Raw genomic sequence first — 25,568 nt, 5'->3', positions numbered from 1 at the left:
CCAAACCGCCACCCCCCTCCAGAGTAGTGTTAGCTCTGATAGCGTGATTCTGGGGACACTTCCTAGCCTATTGAACCAACCACGTTTGAAGGGTCCACTTAAACCGGCACCGGGCTCCCCTTAACGATCACTGTCGTTGTGGAGTATGGGGACACAGGCAGGGCTGAAGAAGGTCTGCGGCACTCCGGGTTTCAAGGGCAACAGCGTTCATCCCCCGGTACAGCAGGCAGCCTTGGTTCAGCAGGCACTCACTTCACCCACGATGAGAGGTGATTCCCAGGGTCTTCCGTCTCCTCTCCGCCAGCGTCCGCCACGGCAGCCGAACACCCTCCTCCCGTCTCCTCTCCGGACTCCTCAGCACAGACGCTGAAGCAGGGGACAGGCCGTTGTCTTCCGCTTCTGTCACAGCGCTTCACTGTCGCCAGCTCCCTCTCGTCCCGTCCCTCGGATTCGTCTTCATACACCGCCGCGCCGCTCGCGGAAGCGGGGGGAAGCCGTGTAAGTCTCTCCACTCCAGAGGCGATCTCGCAGCGCCGTACCTCACCAGGGGTAGCCGAGCGTCAGGGAGCAGGAGCCGCCGGACCGCCAGCCGCACACGGATCCTCAGCACCGCAGCAGAGCGGAATCTCCACCAAAGTATTGCAGGTGTTGGGGTGTCTCCTCGTGAGCGGCTAGGGACGGTTAATGCCAGGCTGTTTGTTTTCGCGCCGGGACCCACGCCGGCGGTCATGCAGGCCGTCTCTCTGAGGGCCAAACTTCGGGGGCACCCTTATACGCTCCTACCCTTGCAGGGTATCTCCCGGTTCCCTAAGGTGTAGGGGTTGCAATGGAGTGTCTCGCAGGAGACTAGAGGGCAGATAGCAGGGGATGCTTGTGGATTTCCCTCCTGCACGCCGGAGCCCAGCTAAAAAGCAGCCATGCTGGATGGCCCGCCCACCGGAAGTCCCGACCACCATATTTGTTAACGTTTTGGGCAGACCACTGACTGCCTTGAACAATGTGTGAGTGTATTGGTCAACACATTTATTGTATTGTGTGTGTTGTTCCAAAGGAAGCTTCATACCCAATATGTAAATGTAGTAATTTGTATTTGTTAGAGTTCTTCGTGTTCGCACATTAATTATGGCTCAGAATCCAACAATTCCCACAAACTTTTTACAACTGAGTAGTGAACGTTAGAAGGCACATATTTTTACAAAAAGGTGAACAACATAGTTAAGTTTAGGCCACAATCTATTTAGCAATTACAACATGAATATTAAGAAGTAATGCATGTTGACGTAAAGCTATAGTAACACCAATGCTAAATATTTACTAAATAGTGGCTGTCTTCAACCCCATACAGACCCAGCCATCATCACCGAGGATGTCCAGCAGGAAAGTGACCAGCAGGATACTTTCACACTACACCTGCAGGCCATCGATCCTACCCAGCCAACCACGCCGCAGGACATACCCCAACCACCCCAAACATCCCACAGCCCCCAATTGAGCACACCACCACCCCAGACACAAATGGGCCCTGAGTTTTGGAGCCGTTGGGCCACACAACAGGCGCAACACTATGCGTGCCTCAACACCCACAGCCAATACCTGTCAAGTCTGCCCCATCATCTGCCTAGACTGAGTCGCAACTCAGGCAGACTTATAGTGCAGGTGGGCAGAATTGCCAACTCAATGGAGCAGATGAGGGCAGACAACAGCCAAATGCAAGCAAACCTCCAACGCATCATGGATGATCAACAGCGGCAGCAACAATCCCTAATCCAGATAATACAACACAACCAAATTATCAACGACAACCTCTCAAGAATAATAGCAAGCAACACTGCCGCTAATACGCAACTCACTGCAAGCTTAAACATACTTAGTCAAAGCCTTAATGTGTTGGCATCACAACAAGTCACCTCTAGCTCGGGGACAACTACACTAAGCCAGACCCCAGTTCAATCCCCAGTTAGACGCTCAAGTCGAACCCGGACCAACGAGCCAGCCCAATCCTCGGCACCCAGCACACACAAAAAAACTAATAATAATCATGCCTGCTGATAATAGTTTGTACATTAAAAAATTATGTTTATTTGTTTGACCAAAAATGCCTGTGTTCAACTTAATAAATTATTAACACGGAATATGTGTATTGTTTAATTAGCTACACAAACCACCTGCACATTAGTGTCTTGGGCCAGATGTCTATTGGTATAAATATATTGCCTGCTCCTAGGTGGCCTCAGCTCAACGTGTGTGTAATCTATGGCACCCAGCACATTGGGCATGGCCGCAAGATCAGATAAAGCTACCCTGACTGCATGCCACTGCGACTCCTGGGTAGGGAAGCAGAGAGAGGCATCTATGTGGCCATCCAAGACATCCAAAACCTGAGTGGACATTCCTAAATTAAAGGTGAGTGTCATGACCTGTAATCAATACAATACTGTGTTATATTACATTACAGAAGCACCACTTAGACATAGACGTGTATGTATGTTTTAACTCACCTGAATTAAATATTTAGAAAAGGTGGCCTGTGAGATACTAATGACATCGCCAGTCACAGGCTGGAAGCTGCCAGTAGACATAAAGTGCAACACAGCCAGGAGTTTGTGCAGGCCTGAGACAGAGCGAGAGTGTGCTGTCTCATGGTCTAGGTTCAGTTTGGCAAGGTCATACAGACGGAAAATGTTATTTACATTTAGTCGGACCATCTGTATAACATGGTCATCGGCCAATTTGTTATAGTTTAAACGCCCACTAAAAAAACAAGCCATGCCCAGCCTACGCGGAACCTGTACAACCTGCTGACCATGTTGATTTTCCTGGCCTGGGTTTATTGTAGCCTCATGGAGCAGTGTCAGGTATCCCCCAGCAAACAAGACAGCAGTACTACACACAGTAGCAGCCATTTCAGAGTGAGAGAGGAGAAAAATGTGTTGGGGCCCCTTTTAAAGGTCCAAAAAGTCAGGTGTGAGTAATGTAGAATTGGCAACACATGTAAACACGCTTCTCAAAAGCAGGTCTATTTTTTTTTAGGCTTTTTGTACGATTAGTATTTTTTCACGGCCGCACATGCATTTTCACGGAAGAGATTTCAAATACGAATGGTTAGTAAATGACCGTGTTCAATACCTAAACAGCCGCGTTTGACCGATGTTGTATTCATTCGTAATTTTACTACACAGCCGTAATAAAAATACGAATGCCATCATCACTGCCGTGATTTGCGTTTAGTAAATTCCCGAGATGACACTTTGAAGAAAAAACACCATCTCTGTCAAAATCGGGAGCTTAGTAACTATACCCCATTGTTTGTTCTCTATGATGCAGTCAAGATAGGTTGGTCAGCTTACAAGCAGACCTTGGTTAGATGGATTAAGCTGACCATTCCTCAAGCTTACTGTCATGCAGGTCTACAATCAGCTGCATCTATTTCAGCACATTCCACGTGTTCTGTAGTAAAGTCATGGGCAGCAGGTTGTGAAGCTTCTACGACGCAACTTTGCCGGCCGGCTACATGGTCATCAGTGCACACGTTTGTGCGCTTTTACAAGTTTGATACGTTTGCGGCATCAGAATCTAGCTTTGGCCGTCTAGTGTTACAGGTGCCAACCAGCTCTCCCGCCCAAGGGGGAAACTTTGTTACATCCCAAGAATACTCCAGCAACCCCTAGTGGATGAAAAAGAAAATAGGATTTTGGTACTTACCAGATAAATCGTTTTCTTTGAATCCACAGGAGGCACTGGATACCCACCCAGAGCAGTTTCACCTGTCTTGTGGTAAGTTCAGTTAATCTTATGGTAACACATTATCACCAAAATGTTTGAATGTTAAGGTGATTGTGAACTATTGTCGTGTCAACTTATTACTTACTGTCATATTATAATGTTATATTTAATTCTCCATAGTTAATACTCTCTTTCGCTCCTGTTTGGCTCAGCAAAAAAACACTGAGGAATCTTGGGAGTATGGAGGGGAAGGAGGGTTACACATTTAAATATGCCTGACCTGCCAACGCCCCGCTCATATCCCAAGACCACTCCCGTGCCCTCTACGGATTCAAAGAAAAGGATTTATCTAGCAAGTAGCAAAATCCTATTATTACTGTCTTTATCACCAATAAGTGTACACATAGGACAACGCTGAGCTTATGTGAGATATTGGCAACTGTGATATCACAATAACAACAGTATTACCAAATTATTCCTTATTTTGTTACTTGGGGTACTTCGTCCTAGTGAATAGAACATGGACACTGACTGCCCTATCTGAACGTCAGTTGATTCTGACTTGGGCACGGATATCGTTCTTCCGATCTATAAAAAAAAAAACCTCTGCTCTTCCCTACCACTCAGCACCTAGTGGTAAGGCATATGATGATCTGTTGTAAAACAGGATATAATATCTTAAAGCAACTTGGTACACGCAATCTCCGCACCAAAATATGGATATATTACACTCCATATAGTCTTAATGCTATGTAAGGGGGCTCTATTTTTGATACTGATCTCATGTCTATTTATGAATATAGGGTGATACTGCCATATCATACCATTATGCCGATTTCTTTTCTAATCTTCACTTAAATACGTGGACTCTCATCCGCGATTCTGTGGAAATCCTCGGTCTAATGCAGACAGCAGATCCACATATGTAAGCTACATTCTCGCTGACTTTCTTCTTGAGATTTCATATTTGTATTTTCAGGTGCACTCTCAGGGTCAGAAACCTGTCACCTTTTTCTACTACCATACCTCACTGCATGTGCCCAATCTTGTCTGATCTTGGAAGCTAAACGGTGGTGGCTGGGTCAGTACCTGGAAGGGTGACCCCCAGGGAACACCAAGTGTAGTAGTGTGGTATAAATGTTTACTCTGACACAACACTAACAGCAGGATCACCAATACCCCTTTTTTCCCCACTTAATCTTCAGTCCTGCACTATGGACACTTTGATCAACAACGATTGATCAATTATCAACTGAGTAAGGAGTACAATTAATGTAAAGATTCTCAAATGTGGACACCTTATATGATAAGGACAGTGTGAACCTGGTAAACAAGGTTCCATCACCATTACAAATAACAAGATCAAATAAGATACCATTAATACAAGCTTTGCTTGTACTGGTGTGGTAGGACATGGATGTAGTGCTGTTGGTGTCTACATTCTTCTACCAATCTATTACGGATATAGACAAACCAGAACACACCATATTTTATTTTTTTTAATACATTTTATTGAAGTCTGTTTTTCAGATCGTGGGATACAAAACTTATTATGTGAAAAATAGTTACCTTTTAAGCTTCTAACATACTTCTTCCACCATCAAGTTAAACAGGAGTGCGCCCACACAAGAATCTTCTTTTCTCTAACCCCGTTCTCAAATGGGACGTGTGTAGCCACCATAACAGGGAACACCGGACCTCTTGTGCGATAGCACCGTGGTCTGTGTACTAATGAGTTGGTTTTGCCCATTCCAACATGACAAGATCAGAAGCTGTAGAGGCCAGGAGTGGAATTGGGCATATTCCACCACGTCAAAGGAGGAGACCATGGACCCAAAAACCTGCTTGGGCGAGTGGATGGACACTTGCCTTCGTTAAAGAAGGCAGCGCAGGAGGGCGTGAAGGGTTGATATCTTGCTTGATGGCAGGAAGATTCTCTGTACCTGTGAATCTTGGATGGCTCCTAGATGAAATATTCTCCTAGAGGGGGACAGGAAGGATTTTTTCCAGTTCAGAATCCAGCCATGTGCCTGTAGTAGGGCAATGGTCAAACCAAGATGTTGCTGTAACGTCTTTGGCAACAGTGCTAGAATCAGCAGGTCATCTAGGTAGGGAAGGATACGAACCCCCTGACGCCTGAGATGTGCGGACATAACTGCTATAATTTTGGTAAAGATTCGAGGGGCCATGGTAAGTCCAAATGGCAGAGCCCTGAAATTATAGTGTTGCTGATTGACAGAAAACCTGAGGAAGCACTGATGGTTGTGAGTAATAGGCACATGCAGGTATGCATTCTGGATGTCATGGGAACCATAAAGTCCCCAGTCTCCAAAGCCTAACAATTGAGCGAAGGCTTTCCATGCGAAACCTGGGCACCCTCATGAACCTGTTGAGTCACTTCAGGGTGAGGATTGGTCAAAAGGACCCATTGGGTTTTTGGACCAGAAACAGTGTGGAATAAAACCCTTTACCCTGCTGTTTGTAGGGGGACAGGTATTATTACCCGTAATTGTAGAAGTGAGTAAATAGCCTGTTGAAGAGTAACAGCCAGGAAAGAAGTCACCTCTGAAAGGTGAAGATGTACCCCTTGGGGACTACTTCCTGGACTCAGGCATCCGTAGTATTTGGCGCAAAGTCTCTGCAGACTGAAGAAACCGGCCTTCCACCCTGGGGTCTCCCAGGAGGAGGCCCGTACCATCAGGCAGAGGGTTTGTCGTCCGGCTTAGAGACTGGACGTCTGGCAGGCCAATATTGTTTAGATCTAGGCTTATTGGACTTATAGGAACTGGACTTTTTAGGGAACGACTGTCCCTTAACCTTTCCCTGCAGACAAGAGGACCCAAAGGACGATATTTTGGCCTTGGGAGCCGTAGCTAAAGGCAGAAAAGCGGTCTTAGAAGCAGCAACGGTGGCTACTATCTTGTCCAGCTCAGCACCAAATAATATATTCTCTGTAAAGGGTAATAACTCCAATGCTTTCTTGGAAACAGAGTCCGCTCTCCAGGAGCAAAGCCAGAGCACTCTTCTAGCAGCTGACACTTTAGAAGTGAGTATCCCTGTATCAAGGGCTGCATCTTCAATATAGGAGGCTGCAGGAGAGAATATAGATGTAATGTAGAGCTTTTCACTAGACAAGCTATATGAGCATCTACTGGGAGAGGGTAGAGAGGAGCCAGCTTTCTTGGTAACAAACATCCTGTTAGGTGTACTCCAAGCCTAACGCACGAGTTCCAGGAGCTGGTCTGACAGAGGAAATTCCGGCTTAACGATCCTTTGTCCCTTAAATACTGGACCCTTAAATGATATAAATTGGGCACTGAATAAACTACACAAGCCTCAGAGGCTGGTAGGATAAGTGATTTATAACCTGGCCCATGGGAGAGGTATACAGGGAGACTGGACCCAGCTCCTGAGACTTGCTGTGGTAGGCTTGTGTAATAATGGCTGCTGAGCGTCTCACTGGGGGAGGAGGGTAGAAGTAGCAGCTCAAAAAGGTGGAAAAATACTCAGAAGAATCACACTCTGGGCTGGGGGAAGGGCTAACAGGGAGAGCCACCTCCCTTAAGTGACATCACCTCCAGGGCTGACCTGGCCTTTACAAGTGTCTCCTGACACCAGATACATATTATAGCCCTGATAGTCTAGCAGAGGAAAGCAAGCAACCTGGTCCCTGCCGCCAGTGCCTATGGTGGTCTCCCTCACTGTAGGCTAGTGGTCACTGTGCACTATAGTACACTTACTTACCTGATCCCCTGTACCTCTGGTTGTGGCTTGGGTCCAGAAGGAGCTGTTTGCTAGAAAGATTCAGCTGGCGCCTGCTGAGATCACTGGCCCAGCCGGCAGGGGTTGCTGGAGCAATAGCACAGGCGCTCTATAGGACGTCCCTGCTACTTGCTCTGAAGATCAAACAACTACAAAGTAACAGCAGCTCCCCTGTCTAAAGCTGCATACTGGTACTGCAACACCAAACAAAAACTAGATAGCTTGGGGCTGGGAAATATAGGAGGAAGGCTCAGTGCATCTTGGGACCTGAATGTTTAACTGTTTTTGCCCGGTTCTCTCCAAACCACCTATACCCCTCGGTAAATCCTGTGGTGCCTATGGACCCTGAAGTAGAAAAATTCTTTCACCAGTGGATTGGTATAGCATAAATGTAATTCTTAAACATATAATGCAGTGTTTCCCAACCTCGGTCCTCAAGGCACACTAACAGTCCTGGTTTTAGTGATATCCAGGCTTGAACACAGGTGACTTAATTAGTACATCAGTTAATTTGATTTAACTATCTGTGCTGAAGCCTGGATATCACTAAAACCTGCACTGTTGGTGTGCCTTGAGGACCGCGGTTGGGAATGCCTGATATAATGCGTCAACAACAAAAAGTAGAAAGCAGAAAACACAAACCTTCACAGCAAATTTTAATATTGTTTTCTTCCTCACACTTCTTGCCATCATCCATTCTTCCTTCTGAGATTACATCAGTACCAAACACTTCCCTTAATAGTTTCTGATCTTGTACCTTCTGTCTGCGTGGCTGAGAACGTTTTCTGTAAGGCCTAGAAAAGATCAAATAAAAAATTGCTAAAGGCTATGACCTATAAGGTGGGAGAATATAAACAATATCAAAGTTTAGCCTCCTGAACATACATAAAAAGGCTAGTTCACATTATTAATCTGTTGGTGGCAATTCAGAGCAATTTACAACAAAATTCATTCAAAACATCGGACGTATACACTGAAGTGCTAAAAAGTCATGCGATAGCCGACTAGTATCGCGTGGTACCCCCTCTAGCCCGCCGAAGTACAGCAACGCGACATGCCACTGATTCCGCAAGTAGACAGAAGACCGATGGAGAGAAGATGACCCATTCCGTCTGGATAGCTTCCACAGCTCTCTGATATTTGTAGGTGTAGGATCGTAAGTCACATGATGCTCGATTGGGTTCATGTCGGGTGAATATAGTGGCTACACCATTCGTCAAAACTTTCCAGAATGCTCCTCAAACCAATTCTGGACAACTTGGGACCAATGACATGGTGCATTATGCTGCAGGAATATTCCATCGCTGTGGGGATATATGAAGTCCATGAAGAACTACAAATGGTCATCAAGCAATGCAACACTGCTGTTACTGTGAATTACTTGTTCAGGCGGACCAGCAGACCCAACTCATGCCACGTGCACACACCATTATGAAACCTGAATGGTGCCTTGTTAACATGTACATGGCCTCCTAGGGGCTGGGTCACACCCGATTCCTACTATCAGCTTGAAACAACTGGGACTGCAACTCATTGGACCCTGCCGCACGTTGCCAGTCCTCCATAGTCCAAATAGCTATGTCAGCAGCCCAGCTGAGGCACTGTGTCCGGTGTCACAGTGTTAACATGGGCACTCTGGTGGGTCTTCAGTTCCAATATCCCATGGACGCTAAAGAAAGCTGCACTAACCTGCTGGATATGTGTCTGGTACCTCCTGTATTGATTCTGGATGTGACTTGAGCCAGGGTCTATCACCAGGAAAATTTCTGGCTAGATGCCACTGGTCACGATCAATGAGCACCTGTGGTCAATCACTGCGCTGTCCAGGGTGGGTGGTAATACCTTCCAGGAGATATTCCTGGTACACATGTGTATGCGACACCGTAGATCGAGGAAAGTTGAATGTCCGCACAACTGCGGAAATGAAATGTCCCATCCATTGGGCGCCCACTATCCTGCCCGGACTCTGATAATTCACATCACCTTGCCATGAACAGCCTGGCCGGTGTTCAAACGGACTTACAAAATGTCAGAAACAAGTGATGCTGGTCTGGGCATTTTCATGACGTCACAGTACGGTGGCACCACCTACAGTACCATTACCTTTACATACTGCTATCCCATGACTTTTGGTACTTCAGTGCTTATGTACATCGAAACATAATCCGACCACAAGGAATTATGTTTACATGAGAAACGTTTTACCTTTGCACTAACTATGTAAATTAGATGGTTTTCTCCAGTGGAATGATAATTTTAAATAGGATTTTAAATACAGTACCTACCAATAAATCCTTTTTTCATAGTCCATAAGGGATATTGGGGACACATTAGTACGATGGGTATAGACGGGGTCCAAAGGAGCCAGTGCACTTTAAATTTCTTCAACTGTGTGTGTTGGCTCATCCCCTCTATGCCCCCTCCCACAGGAAGTTATAGGTAAAATAGTGCCTGAAGGAGATTCACACACCAGCACACCAATAACATAAAACAACCAGCAACGGCTGGTAACAGAACAGCAACAGCTGAATAGGTAACCATATAAGAGACAACCTGCAGAAATGTCAACGCACTGAGGCGGGCGCCCAATATCCCTTATGGACTACGAGAAAAGGATTTACCAATAGGTAATTAAAATCTTATTTTCTCTAGCATCCATAAGGGATATTGGGGACAAATTAGTACGATGGGGATGTCCAAAAGCTTCCAGAACGGGCAGGAATGTGCGGAGACATCTGCAGCACTGCCTGCCCAAACTGGGTATCCTCTTTGGCCAGGGTATCAAACTTGTAGAACTTCACAAAGGTGTTCTTCTCCGACCAGGTAGCCGCTCGGCACAGTTACAGGGCCGAGACTCCACGGGCAGCCACCCAGGAAGACCCCACCGAACTTGTAGAGAGGGCCTTCGGAGACTGTAGAACAGGTAAGGCTGCCGACACATAGGCTTGCTGAATAGTGACCTTAAGCCAACGAGCAATGGACTGCTTTGAAGCAGGGCAACCCTTTTTCTGTGCGTCATATAACACAAACAAGGTATCAGCCTTTCTGATCAGAGACGTCCTTTTGAAATAGATCTTCAAGGCTCGTACAGCATCCAACGCTTCTGGAGGGGCAGAAGCGCCAGAACTCGGCGGGATCACAATAGGTTGATTGAAGTGGAACGCAGAGATGACCTTCGGCAGGGACTGCTGCCTAGTCCTAAGCTCCAGAGGCTCTGTCCTTGTAAAAGACCGATAAGACCCACCATTCTGAAACACATCTAGCAAAAGCTAGGGCCAGCAACATCACCGCCTTCCACGTGAGGTACTTGTCTTCTACCGTCATCAGAGGTTGAAACCAGGAGGACTGTAGAAATGTCAACACCACATCCAAATCCCAAAGTGCAGTAGGCAGCATAAATGGAGGTTGAATGTGACGCACCCCTTGCAAGAAGGTCTGAACTTCAGGCAACATAGCCAACTTCTATTGGAAGATTGAAAGAGTTGAAATCTCCAGCCTTAAGCCCTTATCTACACCAGCCTGGAGGAAACAGAGGAACCTCCCCAAGTGGAACTCTGCAGGCTGATATGTGCGCTCCGCGCATCAGGAGACATATCTCCTCCAGATATGATCATAGCGTCTTGACGTCACAGGCTTTCTGGCTTGCACCATGGTGGCAATTACCTTCTTGGAAAGTCCCTTATGAGCTAGGATGTTCCGCTCAACTTCCATGCCGTCAAACAAAGCCGCCGTAAGTTCGGGTAGACGACGGTCCTTGTTGAAGAAGATACCTTCTTATTGGCAGAGGCCAATGGTTTTCTACGGACATGCCCAGAAGATTTGCATAGCAAGGTCTCCAGGGCCAATCCGGGGCAATTAGAATTGCTTGCACTCCTTGATGTCTGATCCTCTTGAGCACCCTGGGATCAACGGAATCAGAAGAAATAGCTAGACCAGCCGGTAAGGCCAAAGAGACATAAGTGCATCCACTGCGCTCACCTGAGGGTCTCTGGTTTGTGGGCAATAACAGCGAAGTTTCTTGTTGAGGCGAGATGCCATCATGTTGATCTGTGGGCATCCCCACCTGTCGAAACACCTGGAGGTGTAGTCCCCACTCTCCTGAGTGAAGAGCGTGACGACTCAGGAAGTCCGCTACCCAGTTGTCCACACCCGGAATGAAGATTGCGGACAGTGCACTTGCATTTCTTTCCGCCCAGTGGAGAATCCTTGACGCTTCTCGCACGCAGGCCCTGCTTTTCATCCCTCCTTGTCGATTGATGTACACCACAGCCGCGGCGTTGTCAGACTGTACCTGGATCACATGATCCCTGAGCAGAGGGGAGGCCTGAATCAGAGCACTGAAAATAGCCCAAAGTTCTAGAATGCTGATCGGAAGTAGGATCTCTTGGGCATCCCACCTGACCTGGAACTGCGCCCCTTGGGTGACAGCTCCCCATCTTCGCAGACTTGAGGAGGATCCAATCCTGTATCCTGAAGCATCAACCTTCCAGGAGATTGGAAGATTGTAGCCACCACAGGAGTGAAATCCTGGCCTGGGGTGAAAGTTGTATCATCTGGTGCATAAGATGATGTGAACCGGACCACTTGTACAGGATATCCAATTGAAAAGATCTGGCATGGAACCTTCCATACTGGATTGCCTGGTGGGAAGCTACCATCTTCCCCAACAACTTTATGCAAAGATGAATGGATACTCAAGCAGGTCGGAGAACCATGCAAACCATTTCCTGGAGTGTTCTCGCATTTTCCTTTGGGAAGAACACTTTCTGTGCTACAGTATCCAGTAGCATTCCCAGAAAGAGGAGCCGCTGAGATGGCTCCAGGTGGGACTTCTGTAAGGGACCACGTTGACCCCCTGGACACGGAGCTGGAACATCATTTCTGCCATCACCTTTGTGAACACCCTCGGAGCCGTAGACAGGCCGAAGGGTAACGCCTGGAACTGGTATTGATCGTTCAGCAGGGCAAACCTCAGATAGGCCTGATGAGGAGGCCAAATCGGGATATGGAGATAGGCGTCCTTGATATCCAGGGAGGAAGTCCTGTTCATCCAGGCCTGCAATCACTGCTCTCAAAGATTCCATCTTGAACTTGAAAAAACTTTCAGGTAAGGGTTCAAGGACTTCGTAGTGCCAAAACCAGACGGGTCAGTAAGACCCATTTTGAATCTGAACAGATTGGAGTAGTAACCCTGTTCTTGCTGTTGTAGTGGTACTAGAACAATGACCTGGGACTGAACCAGCTTGTTTATGGCCAGCAGCTGCGTAACAGGCGTATCCTCCAAAGCTGGTAAGCTTGTTTGAAAAATCGTTGCAGAGGAGCACCGTCGAACTCCAGCTTGAATCCGTGAGTGATGAGGTCTCTTACCCAGGCATCCTGGCAGGAACTTTCCCAGATGTGGCTGAAGTGACGCAACAGAGCTTCTACCTCATGTTTCCCCCGGGGTGGGCGGGCATGGTCATGCTGAGGCTTTAGTGGAAGCTGAACTGGTGCCCTCTTCCTGAGAGCCGGCAACGGATGGTTTCTTAGGCTTACCTCTGGTGCCCCTAGCTGTGTTGGAGGCCCCTCTGGCCCTAGATTGAAATCTGGTGGACCAAAATTACTGAGTAGACGGTCCCGGATAGGTACGTCTAGCTGGCGGGGCCCCTCAGGGAAGAAACGTGGATTTTCCAGCAGTAACCTTAGAGATCCACGCGTCCAATTCGCCCCCGAACAGCCATTCCCCTCTAAAGGGAAGGTATTCCATATTGTGCTTGGATTCTGCGTACGCAATCCACTGACGCAAAAACAAGGCCGTGCGTGCTGACACTGACATAGCAGTAGTCCTAGCATTAATATTGCCAATCTCTTTGAGCGAGTCACAGAGGACGCGTGCCACGTCCTGAATGTGTTTTAGGAGTATCACTGTAGTAACCAGGATCATATCCTCACAGAGGCCCTCCTGAATTTGAGTAGCTCACATATGAATAGCATGTGTAATCCAGCAACCTGCTATGACCGGTCGTTGAGATATACCTGCAGCTGTGTAGATAGATTTCAGAGTGGTCTCAATCTTCCTATGCCCGGGGTCCTTCATGATGAAGGAGCCCGGAGCAGGGAGTACCGCCTTCTTAGAGAGGCGAGAGACAGAGACGTCTACAGCCGGGGATTCTTCCCAGAATTTCTGCCTTCAGGGGCAAAAGGGAAAGTATGCAAAAACCGTTTTGACACCTGATATTTCTTATCTGGATTTTTCCAGGCTAACTTAAATAAGTAATCTAATTCTTTGGAATCAGGGAAGGGGACACTCCGTTTGTTTTGTGTGAGGAAAAACGACTGCTGTGTTGCAGTGTCCTCTAGAGGGAGTTATAACACATCTCGTATAGCCAGAATGAGGGGTTCAATACCCTGTGTATGAGTGAAGTCCCCACTTACGGGGTCCACATCATCCCCATCCTCCTGTATATCCTCATCAGAGGATGATAGTAACGCACGTAATCCACATTTTTGTGAACCTGCAGCAGAGAGGGGAGGATGGGGGAACATCAGCCCTAGCAGTTAAATTTGCAACAGCCTGCTGCAATTCTTGCGTTTTATGGGCATTTGCAGTGAGCTGAGATGACATATCAGACATCCTAGTTTTGATGGCACCGAGCCAGGGAGGCTCTTGACCATCCCCCACAGTTTCCTCAATGTTTTGTGAGGACTGACTACATTGTTCACAAGAAATGGAGCCAGAAGAAAGTAGGGAGAACCTGGTGTTACACACACACACTACATAACTTGTGTTTACCATGAGGACAGTAATACACCAACATATACATACAATACAGACTAATGCAAGCCTGCTTCACTGTATGTGAGAGGAGACAGAGAGAAGGTACCAGCACACCCAAGCAATATAGCCTCAGTGAGGCTGCTAGCTGTAACTCAATGAAACACTGTATTTACATATCTATCTACCTTAACGGGATGTAGGAATGTGCACAATAGTGGCTCTCCCCCTAAAATACACCCTGTACCAGTTATCCAGCGTGTCCCAGCGTCTGGAGGAGCTGTGTGAGGCTGCAGCTGCTGTGCAGAGGAAGGGGCCAAAATGCCGCTGAGCATGCTCTGAGGTAGCTCCGCCCCCTCCTAACTCCCACGGTGCAGGTATGCTGTTGCCCCAACAGCATACCAAAAATAATAAAAGTGTGAAATAAAACTGAAGAAAACTCTGGAGCGGCAGAGATGTGCATCCTCTCCTGATGTCACTTTTTTCTAAACTGCCTGTGGGAGTGGGCAAAGAGGGGAGGAGCCAGCACACCCAGATGAAGAAATTTAACGTGCACTGGCTCCTTTGGACCCCGTCTACACCCATCGTGCTAATGTGTCCCCAATTTACCTTATAGATGCTAGAGAAAATATAAAAGACATTATTAACACAATAACATCGGGCAATTAAAAATATTCTAGCCATCAAAAAATTGTTGTACCAAGCAATGGGAAAACTAGCTGTACTATACCAGGAACCAGGGAAACTAAAGTAAAGTACAAAGCAATGTCATACTGGTTAGTCTCCATACCAGCACATTAAGATAAACAATCCGATGATTGCAGAAGAGAGAGTAAAGCCCAGTACACATTAGAGAGATGTGTGCTGAGCGATCTGTCACAGACTGCTCAGCACAGCGGGTGAAATGAGCGATGTGCTAGGGAGGCATACACGCGAGAGATCCATGCTTAAAATCTAAGCAATCTAGTCTAATAGAACATGAAATAAAATGCTATCTTATGCAGCCCTTGTAATTTTAACTTGTGAAATTAAGGTTAAGGGCGAACCTGTAAAATTAAAATAAGGGAAATTATTAACTGATACATGCCCTTCCCGGCCCCACTAAAAAAATCTTACTTGTTCTTAGATTTTACAACTTGGTGCTTCAATTCTGCTTTGTTTTTCACCTCACTAGCATGATGAGGAACTGTGGAATGTGTTGTTTGCTCATGTGCTAAGTGAATACATATGCTGCCATGTATTAAAGAGTGTACGGGGGATTCGTTCAATATGCCTGCTGTCGGGATCCCGGTAAAACAGGGCTTTTCCCACTCGTGGGTGTCCACGACACCCCTAGAGTAGGAATAGATCCTGTGGAGAGTGTAACGAGCCACCGAGCCCGCAGCATGGAGATCATAGAGAAGACTTGGTCTCCAAGGAATTGTAATCTCAAATAAGTGATGGAATGAGACCTCAATGATAAAGGTACATTTCTGAGAAAGTCCCCAAGCCGAGTGTCACGGATTTTGACCAATTAACTTGAAATTACTCAATGGTTGCTCAATTACTTGATCTCCAAAAAATTGAAGGATTCCACCAACTCAATGGTCAGGCTATCTAAGATTACTGGTAGCTTAGGCATTCTATTTTCCTCCCTAAAATCAACAACGAACTCTTTAGTTTTAGAGGCAATGAGAAGTAAATGATTATTCCACTATGCTAATTTTACTACCTGTTCCTCTAATCACCCCCATCCTCATCACTTAAGCCAGAGGTTCCCAAACTGTGTGCCGTGGCTCCCTGAAGTGCCTCGGGACACTTGCAGGGGGTGCCCTGGGTTGGTGGTCCAGGACCAATTCAAATTATTCATTATCAATATAATAGGCAAAATCAGTGCTGGTGGCTGCCAGTCATAAAATATGTGGCCAAACAGAAACAAATCTTTTCCCTCACCACACAACTGACCCTAAGGATGACATATAAACGCGATCTACTTAATGTAATATTTCTTTCTAAATTTGTCAATAAGAAATTTTTGGCAAAGGGATGCCGTGAAAAAAATTCTGATATTCTAGGGCGCCGTGATTCAAAAAAGTTTGGAAACCACTGACTTAAGCCCACAATAGCGTTATTGTCAACAAATTTTTAAATCATAAGAGAATGCGAAGATGATATGCAATTGTTGGTAAATACGGACTCTACTAAGAGGATGAGGGTACAACCATGTGCACCGCCTATTTTTAACAGTACTTAGCGGGGTAAAAGAGTTGATTGCAGCAGCAAATTTGTTAGCAGTTGGGCAAAACCATATGCACTCAATGGGGGGCAGATATAACATGTGCAGAGAGAGTTAGATTTGGGTGGGTTATTTTGTTTCTGTGCAGGGTAAATACTGGCTGCTTTATTTTTACACTGCAATTTAGATTTCAGTTTGAACACACCCCACCCAAATCTAACTCTCTCTGCACATGTTATATCTGCCCCCCATTGAGTGCATATGGTTTTGCCCAACTGCTAACAAATTTGCTGCTGCGATCAACTCTGAATTAGGCCCTTAATCCGCAGTGAATTTTCACAACTTGCCCACTATAATACTTCACCTGATAGAGCTCTGCTTTTATTTAAGTAGTGTATATGGAATATGTGCGTTTCATAAATTATGTATCCACTAGTTACCAGCTCATCAAAATGATGGATCAACATAACAGTAATGTCAGCGCCGGTGGTTGTGCACACCTGAACAAAGCAACACTTGAATTACTCCATTGGGTGCCATCTAGTGGCTGCCGGCAGACACTTTAAATCCCCCCAAAGGGAAGAGGAGGGAGGGGGGGATGGGGAAGCATTAGAGGTGCAGCATTAAGTCTTTTATCATATAGGATAAACTACCGTATTGCTTATATGGTTATGTAGTGTTTTCAATTTCTTTACTTTAAAAAATAAAATAAAATAAGAATTTACTTACCGATAATTCTATTTCTCGTAGTCCGTAGTGGATGCTGGGAACTCCGAAAGGACCATGGGGAATAGCGGCTCCGCAGGAGACAGGGCACATCTAAAGAAAGCTTTAGGATCACCTGGTGTGCACTGGCTCCTCCCCCTATGACCCTCCTCCAAGCCTCAGTTAGGATACTGTGCCCGGACGAGCGTACACAATAAGGAAGGATTTTGAATCCCGGGTAAGACTCATACCAGCCACACCAATCACACTGTACAACTTGTGATCTGAACCCAGTTAACAGCATGATAATAGAGAAGCCTCTCGAAAAGATGGCTCACTACAACAATAACCCGAATTTTTTGGTAACAATAATTATGTACCAGTATTGCAGACAATCCGCACTTGGGATGGGCGCCCAGCATCCACTACGGACTACGAGAAATAGAATTATCGGTAAGTAAATTCTTATTTTCTCTGACGTCCTAGTGGATGCTGGGAACTCCGTAAGGACCATGGGGATTATACCAAAGCTCCCAAACGGGCGGGAGAGTGCGGATGACTCTGCAGCCCCCAATGAGAGAACTCCCGGTCCTCCTCAGCCAGGGTATCAAATTTGTAGAATTTTACAAACGTATTTGCTCCTGACCAAGTAACTGCTCGGCCAAGTTGTAAAGCCGAGACCCCTCGGGCAGCTGCCCAAGATGAGCCCACCTTCCTTGTGGAGTGGGCAGATTTTAGCTGTGGCAGGCCTGCCACAGAATGTGCAAGCTGAATTGTACTACAAATCCAACGAGCAATAGTCTGCTTAGAAGCAGGAGCACCCAGCTAGTTGGGTGCATAGAGGATAAACAGCGAGTCAGATTTCCTGACTCCAGCCGTCCTGGAAACATATATTTTCCGGGTCCTGACAACGTCTAGCAACTTGGAGTCCTCCAAGTCCCTAGTAGCCGCAGGCACCACAATAGGTTTGGTTCAGGTGAGACGCTGAAACCACCTTAGGGAGAAACTGAGGACGAGTCCTCAATTCCGCCCTGTCCGAATGGAAAATCAGATAAGGGCTTTTACAGGATAAAGCCACCAGTTCTGACACGCGCCTGGCCCAGGCCAGAGCCAACAGCATGACCACTTTTTCTGTGAGATATTTTAACTCCACAGATTTAAGTGTGTCAAACCAATGTGACTTTTGGAACCCAAAAACCACCTGGAGATCCCAAAAGTGCCACTAAAGGCACAAAAGGAGGCTGTATATGCAGTACCCCTTTAACAAATGTCTGAACTTCAGGGACTGAAGCTAGTTCTTTTTTGGAAGAAAATTGACAGAGCCGAAATTTGAACCTTAATGGACCCCAATTTCAGGCCCATAGATACTCCTGTTTGCAGGAAATGTAGGAATCGACCCAGTTGAATTTCCTCCGTCGAGCCTTACTGGCCTCGCACCACGCAACATATTTTCGCCAAATGCGGTGATAATGTTTTGCGGTTACATCCTTCCTGGCTTTGATCAGGATAGGGATGACTTCATCCGGAATGCCTTTTTCCTTCAGGATCCGGCGTTCAACCGCCATGCCGTCAACGCAGCCGCGGTAAGTCTTGGAACAGACAAGGTCCTTGCTGGAGCAGGTCCCTTCTTAGAGGTAGAGGCTACGGATCCTCCGTGAGCATCTCTTGAAGTTCCGGTTACCAATTCCTTCTTGGCCAATCCGGAGCCACTAATATAGTGCTTACTCCTCTCCATCTTATCAATCTCAGTACCTTGGGTATGAGAGGCAGAGGAGGGAACCCATACACTGATTGGTACACCCACGGTGTTACCAGAGCATCTACAGCTATTGCCTGAGGGTCCCTTGACGTGGCGCAATACCTGTCGAGTTTTTCCCAACGGTTTATAATCATGTGGAAGACTTCTGGGTGAAGTCCTTACTCTCCCGGGTGGAGGTCGTGCTGAGGAAAACTGCTTCCCAGTTGTCCACTCCCGGAATGAAAACTGCTGACAGTGCTATCACATGGTTTTTCGACCCGCGAAGAATCCTTGCAGCTTCTGCCATTGCCCTCCTGCTTCTTGTGGCACCCTGTCTGTTTACGTGGGTGACTGCCGTAATGTTGTCCGACTGGATCAACACCGGCTGACCTTGAAGCAGAGGTCTTGCTAAGCTTAGAGCATTGTAAATGGCCCTTAGCTTCAGGACATTTATGTGAAGTGATGTCTCCAGGCTTGACCATAAGCCCTGGATATTCCTTCCCTGTGTGACTGCTCCCCAGCCTCGCAGGCTGGCATCCGTGGCCACCAGGACCCAGTCCCGCATGCCGAATCTGCGGCCCTCTAGAAGATGAGCACTCTGCAACCACCACAGGAGGGATACCCTTGTCCCTGGTGACAGGGTTATCCGCTGAAGCATCTGAAGATGCGACCCGGACCATTTGTCCAGTAGGTTCCACTGGAAAGTCTTGCATGGAATCTGCCGAATGGGATTGCTTCGTAGGAAGCCACCATTTTTACCCAGAACCCTTGTGCATTGATGCACTGAGACTTGGTTCGGTTTTAGGAGGTTCCTGACTAGCTCGGATAACTCCCTGGCTTTCTCCTCCGGGAGAAATACCTTCTTTTGGACTGTGTCCAGGATCATCCCTAGGAACAGAAGACAAGTCGTCGGAACCAGCTGCGATTTTGGAATATTGAGAATCCAATCGTGCTGCCGCAACACTACCTGAGGTAGTGCTACACCGATCTCCAACTGTTCCCTGGATCTCACCCTTATCAGGGAATCGTCCAAGTAAAGGATAACTAAAATTCCCTTCCTTCGAAGGAATATCATCATTACGGTCATTACTTCAGTAAAGACCCGGGGTGCCGTGGACCATCCCTACGGCAGCGTCTGAACTGATAGTGACAGTTCTGTACCATAACCTGAGATACCCTTGGTGAGAAGGGTAAATTTTGACATGAAGGTAAGCATCCTTGATGTCCCGAGACATCATGTAGTCCCCTTCTTCCAGGTTTGCAATCACTGCTCTGAGTGACTCAATTTTGAATTTGAACCTCTGTATGTAAGTGTTCAAAGATTTTAGATTTTAGATTTTAAAATCGGTCTCACCGAGCCGTCTGGCTTCGGTACCACAATAGTGTGGAATAATACCCCGTTCCCTGTTGCAGGAGGGGTACCTTAATTATCACCTGCTGGGAATACAGCTTGTGAATGGCTTCCAAAACTGCCTCCCTGTCAGCGGGAGACGTCGGTAAAACAGACTTTTGGAAACGGCGAGGGGAATACGTCTCGAATTCCAATTTGTACCCCTGAAATATTACCTGAAGGATCCAGGGGTCTACTTGCGAGTGAGCCCACTGCGCACTGAAATTCATTGAGAACGGGCCCCCACCGTGCCTGAACTTGTAAAGCCCTAGCGTCATACTGAGAGCTTGGCAGAGGCGGAAAAGGGTTTCTGTTCCTGGGAACTGGCTGATCTCTGCAGCCATTTTCCTCTCCCTCTGTCACGAGCAGAAAAGAGGAACCCTTTTGTCCGCTTGCCAACCAGGACTGCGCCTGATAATACGGCGTCTTATTTTGAGAGGCTACCTTTTTTAAGGCAATACTTCCAAATGCCGTTTGGAATCCGCATCACCTGACCACTTTACTGGTATAATTGGACAACGCACTTATACTTGATGCCAGTCGGCAAATATTCCGCTGTGCATCATGCATATATAGAAATGCATCTTTTAATTGCTCTATAGGCAATAATATACTGTCCTTATCTAGGATATCAAATTTCCAGTCAGGGAATCCGACCACGCCAACCCAGCACTGCACATCCAGGCTGAGGCGATTGCTGGTCGCAGTATAACACCAGTATGTGTGTAAATACATTTTAGGATACACTCCTGCTTTCTATCAGCAGGATCCCTAAGGGCGGCCATCTCCAGAGAGGGTAGAGCCCTTGTTCTTACAAGCGTGTGAGCGCCTTATCCCCCCTAGGGGGTGTTTCCCAACGCACCCTAACCTCTGGCGGGAAAAGGTATACTGCCAATAACTTTTTAGAAATTATCAATTGTTATCGGGGGGAAACCCACGCATCATCACACACCTCATTTTATTTCTCAGATTCAGGAAAACTACAGGAAGTTTTTCCTCACCAAACATAATACCCCTTTTTTTTGGTGGTATTTATATTATCAGAAGAGTGTAAACTTTTTCCATTGCCTCAATCATGCAATGTGTGGCCCTATTGGAAATCACGGTTGTCTCTTCACCGTCGACACAGGAGTCAGTATCCGTGTCGGCGTCTGTATCTGAGGTAACGGGCGCTTTAGAGCCCCTGTATGAGACGTCTGGACATGCACAAGCTGAGTAGCCGGCTGTCTCATGTCAACCACTGTCTTTTATACAAAGCTGACACTGTCACGCAATTTCAACAGTACATCCACTCAGGTGTCGACCCCCTAGGGGGTGACAACACTATTACAGACACTCTACTCCGTCTCCTCATCATTTTTCTCCTCATACATGTCGACACAAACGTACCGACACACAGCACACACACAGGGAATGCTCTGATAGAGGACAGGACCCCACTAGCCCTTTGGGGAGACAGAGGGAGAGTTTGCCAGCACACACCAGAGCGCTATATATATACAGGGATAACCTTATATAAGTGTTTTTCCCTTTATAGCTGCTGTATTGTTTATACTGCGCCTAATTTGTGCCCCCCTCTCTTTTTTAACCCCTTTCTGTAGTGTAGTGACTGCAGGGGAGAGCCAGGGAGCTTCCCTCCAACTGAGCTGTGAGGGAAAATGGCGCCAGTGTGCTGAGGAGATAGGCTCCGCCCCTTTCTCTGCGTCCTTATCATCCGTTTTCTTGTATGTTTTGGAAGGGGTTAAATGCATCCATATAGCCCAGGAGTTATATGTGATGCATTTATTTTAGCCATAAAAGGTATTCTATCGATTTATTGCGTCTCAGGGCGCTGCCCCCCCAGCGCCCTGCACCCTCAGTGACCGGAGTGTGAAGTGTGCTGAGAGCAATGGCGCACAGCTGCGGTGCTGTGCGCCTACCTTTATCTGAAGACAGGAAAGTCTTCTGCCGCCGATTTTTCCGGACCTCTTCGCTCTTCTGGCTCTGTAAGGGGGCCGGCGGCGCGGCTCTGGTGACCCATCCAGGCTGAACCTGTGATCGTCCCTCTGGAGCTAATGTCCAGTAGCCTAAGAAGCCCAATCCACTCTGCACGCAGGTGAGTTCGCTTCTTCTCCCCTTAGTCCCTCGATGCAGTGAGCCTGTTGCCAGCAGGTCTCACTGAAAATAATAAACCTAAACTAAAACTTTCACAAAGAGCTCAGGAGAGCCCCTAGTGTGCACCCTTCTCGTCGGGCACAGAAAATCTAACTGAGGCTTGGAGGAGGGTCATAGGGGGAGGAGCCAGTGCACACCAGGTGATCCTAAAGCTTTCTTTAGATGTGCCCTGTCTCCTGCGGAGCCGCTATTCCCCATGGTCCTTACGGAGTTCCCAGCATCCACTAGGACGTCAGAGAAAAGAAAATAAGATTTTACTTACCGATAAATCTATTTCTCGTAGTCCGTAGTGGATGCTGGGGACTCCGTCAGGACCATGGGGATTAGCGGCTCCGCAGGAGACAGGGCACAAAAATAAAGCTTTAGGATCAGGTGGTGTGCACTGGCTCCTCCCCCTATGACCCTCCTCCAAGCCTCAGTTAGGATACTGTGCCCGGACGAGCGTACACAATAAGGAAGGATTTTGAATCCCGGGTAAGACTCATACCAGCCACACCAATCACACCGTACAACTTGTGATCTGAACCCAGTTAACAGTATGACAAACGTAGGAGCCTCTGAACAGACGGCTCACAACAATAACAACCCGATTTTTTTGTAACAATAACGATGTACAAGTATTGCAGACAATCCGCACTTGGGATGGGCGCCCAGCATCCACTACGGACTACGAGAAATAGATTTATCGGTAAGTAAAATCTTATTTTCTCTGACGTCCTAGTGGATGCTGGGGACTCCGTCAGGACCATGGGGATTATACCAAAGCTCCCAAACGGGCGGGAGAGTGCGGATGACTCTGCAGCACCGAATGAGAGAACTCCAGGTCCTCTTTAGCCAGGGTATCAAATTTGTAGAATTTTACAAACGTGTTCTCCCCCGACCACGTAGCTGTTCGGCAGAGTTGTAATGCCGAGACCCCTCGGGCAGCCGCCCAGGATGAGCCCACCTTCCTTGTGGAATGGGCCTTGACAGATTTAGGCTGTGGCAGGCCTGCCACAGAATGTGCAAGTTGAATTGTGCTACAAATCCAACGAGCAATCGTCTGCTTAGAAGCAGGAGCACCCAGCTTGTTGGGTGCATACAGTATAAACAGCGAGTCAGATTTTCTGACTCCAGCCGTCCTTGAAATATATATTTTCAATGCCCTGACAACGTCCAGCAACTTGGAATCCTCCAAATCGCTAGTAGCCGCAGGCACCACAATAGGCTGGTTCAGGTGAAACGCTGACACCACCTTAGGCAGAAACGGAGGACGCGTCCGCAGTTCTGCCCTGTCCGAATGGAAAATCAGATATGGGCTTCTATACGATAAAGCCGCCAATTCTGACACTCTCCTGGCTGAAGCCAGGGCCAGTAGCATGGCTACTTTCCATGTAAGATATTTCAAATCCACCGATTTGAGTGGCTCAAACCAATGGGATTTGAGAAAATCCAAAACTACATTAAGGTCCCACGGAGCCACTGGGGGCACAACCGGGGGCTGTATATGTAGTACTCCTTTTACAAAAGTCTGGACTTCAGGAACTGAAGCCAATTCTTTCTGGAAGAAAATCGACAGGGCCGAAATTTGAACCTTAATGGACCCCAATTTGAGGCCCATAGACAATCCTGTTTGCAGGAAATGTAGGAATCGACCCAATTGAAATTCCTCCGTGGGGGCCTTCCTGGCCTCACACCACGCAACATATTTTCTCCAAATGCGGTGATAATGTTGTGCAGTCACCTCCTTCCTGGCTTTGACCAGGGTAGGAATGACCTCTTCCGGAATGCCTTTTTCCCTTAGAATTTGGCGTTCAACCGCCATGCCGTCAAACGCAGCCGCGGTAAGTCTTGGAATAGACACGGTCCCTGCTGAAGCAGGTCCCGTCTTAGAGGTAGAGGCCACGGATCTTCCGTGAGCATCTCCTGAAGTTCCGGGTACCAAGTTCTTCTTGGCCAATCCGGAGCCACGAGTATCGTTCTTACTCCCCTTTGCCGTATAATTCTCAGTACTTTTGGTATGAGAGGCAGAGGAGGAAACACATACACTGACTGGAACACCCACGGTGTTACCAGAGCGTCCACAGCTATTGCCTGAGGGTCTCTTGACCTGGCGCAATACCTGTCCAGTTTTTTGTTGAGGCGAGACGCCATCATATCCACCTTTGGTTTTTCCCAACGGTTCACAATCATGTGGAAGACTTCTGGATGAAGTCCCCACTCTCCCGGGTGTAGATCGTGTCTGCTGAGGAAATCCGCTTCCCAGTTGTCCACTCCCGGAATGAACACTGCTGACAGTGCTATCACATGATCTTCCGCCCAGCGAAGAATCCTTGCAGCTTCTGCCATTGCTCTCCTGCTTCTTGTGCCGCCCTGTCTGTTTACGTGGGCGACTGCCGTGATGTTGTCCGACTGGATCAACACCGGCTGACCCTGAAGCAGGGGTTATGCCAGGCTTAGAGCATTGTAAATCGCTCTTAGCTCCAGTATATTTATGTGAAGAGACATCTCCAGGCTTGACCATACTCCCTGGAAGTTTCTTCCCTGTGTGACCGCTCCCCAGCCTCTCAGACTGGCATCCGTGGTCACCAGGACCCAGTCCTGTATGCCGAATCTGCGGCCCTCTAACAGATGAGCACTCTGCAACCACCACAGAAGAGACACCCTTGTCCGTGGCGATAAGGTTATCCGCTGATGCATCTGCAGATGCGATCCGGACCATTTGTCCAGCAGATCCCACTGAAAAGTTCTTGCGTGAAATCTGCCGAATGGAATCGCTTCGTAAGAAGCCACCATTTTTCCCAGGACCCTTGTGCAATGATGCACTGACACTTTTCCTGGTTTTAGGAGGTTACTGACTAGCTCGGATAACTCCCTGGCTTTCTTCTCCGGGAGAAACACCTTTTTCTGGACTGTGTCCAGAATCATCCCTAGGAACAGCAGAAGTGTCGTCGGAAACAGCTGCGGTTTTGGAATATTTAGAATCCACCCGTGCTGTCGTAGAACTACTTGAGATAGTGCTACTCCGACCTCCAACTGTTCTCTGGACCTTGCCCTTATCAGGAGATCGTCCATTTTCTTTGAAGAAGAATCATCATTTCGGCCATTACCTTGGTAAGGACCCGGGGTGCCGTGGACAATCCAACCG

The 25,568-nt window shown here is 47.4% G+C and overlaps 1 protein-coding gene and 1 pseudogene across 7 annotated transcripts in view; one reads left to right on the top strand and one right to left on the bottom strand.

Moving 5' to 3' along the window:
- Positions 1-25,568, bottom strand: part of KDM4B (lysine demethylase 4B) — a 381,078-nt gene that overhangs the window by 142,325 nt on the left and 213,185 nt on the right. For all 7 annotated transcript variants that reach the window (XM_063915024.1, XM_063915015.1, XM_063915040.1 and 4 more), the window contains one exon: positions 8,128-8,279. In XM_063915024.1, the coding sequence (XP_063771094.1) occupies positions 8,128-8,279 (152 nt within the window). The remainder of the gene's footprint in view (positions 1-8,127; positions 8,280-25,568) is intronic.
- Positions 4,736-4,853, top strand: LOC134948864 (5S ribosomal RNA; annotated as a pseudogene).

This window comes from Pseudophryne corroboree, chromosome 1, assembly GCF_028390025.1.
Source record: "Pseudophryne corroboree isolate aPseCor3 chromosome 1, aPseCor3.hap2, whole genome shotgun sequence".
Lineage (NCBI taxonomy): Eukaryota > Metazoa > Chordata > Amphibia > Anura > Myobatrachidae > Pseudophryne > Pseudophryne corroboree.
The sequence above is the reverse complement of the archived record's forward strand: the minus strand, read 5'-3'. Positions and strand labels throughout refer to the sequence as shown.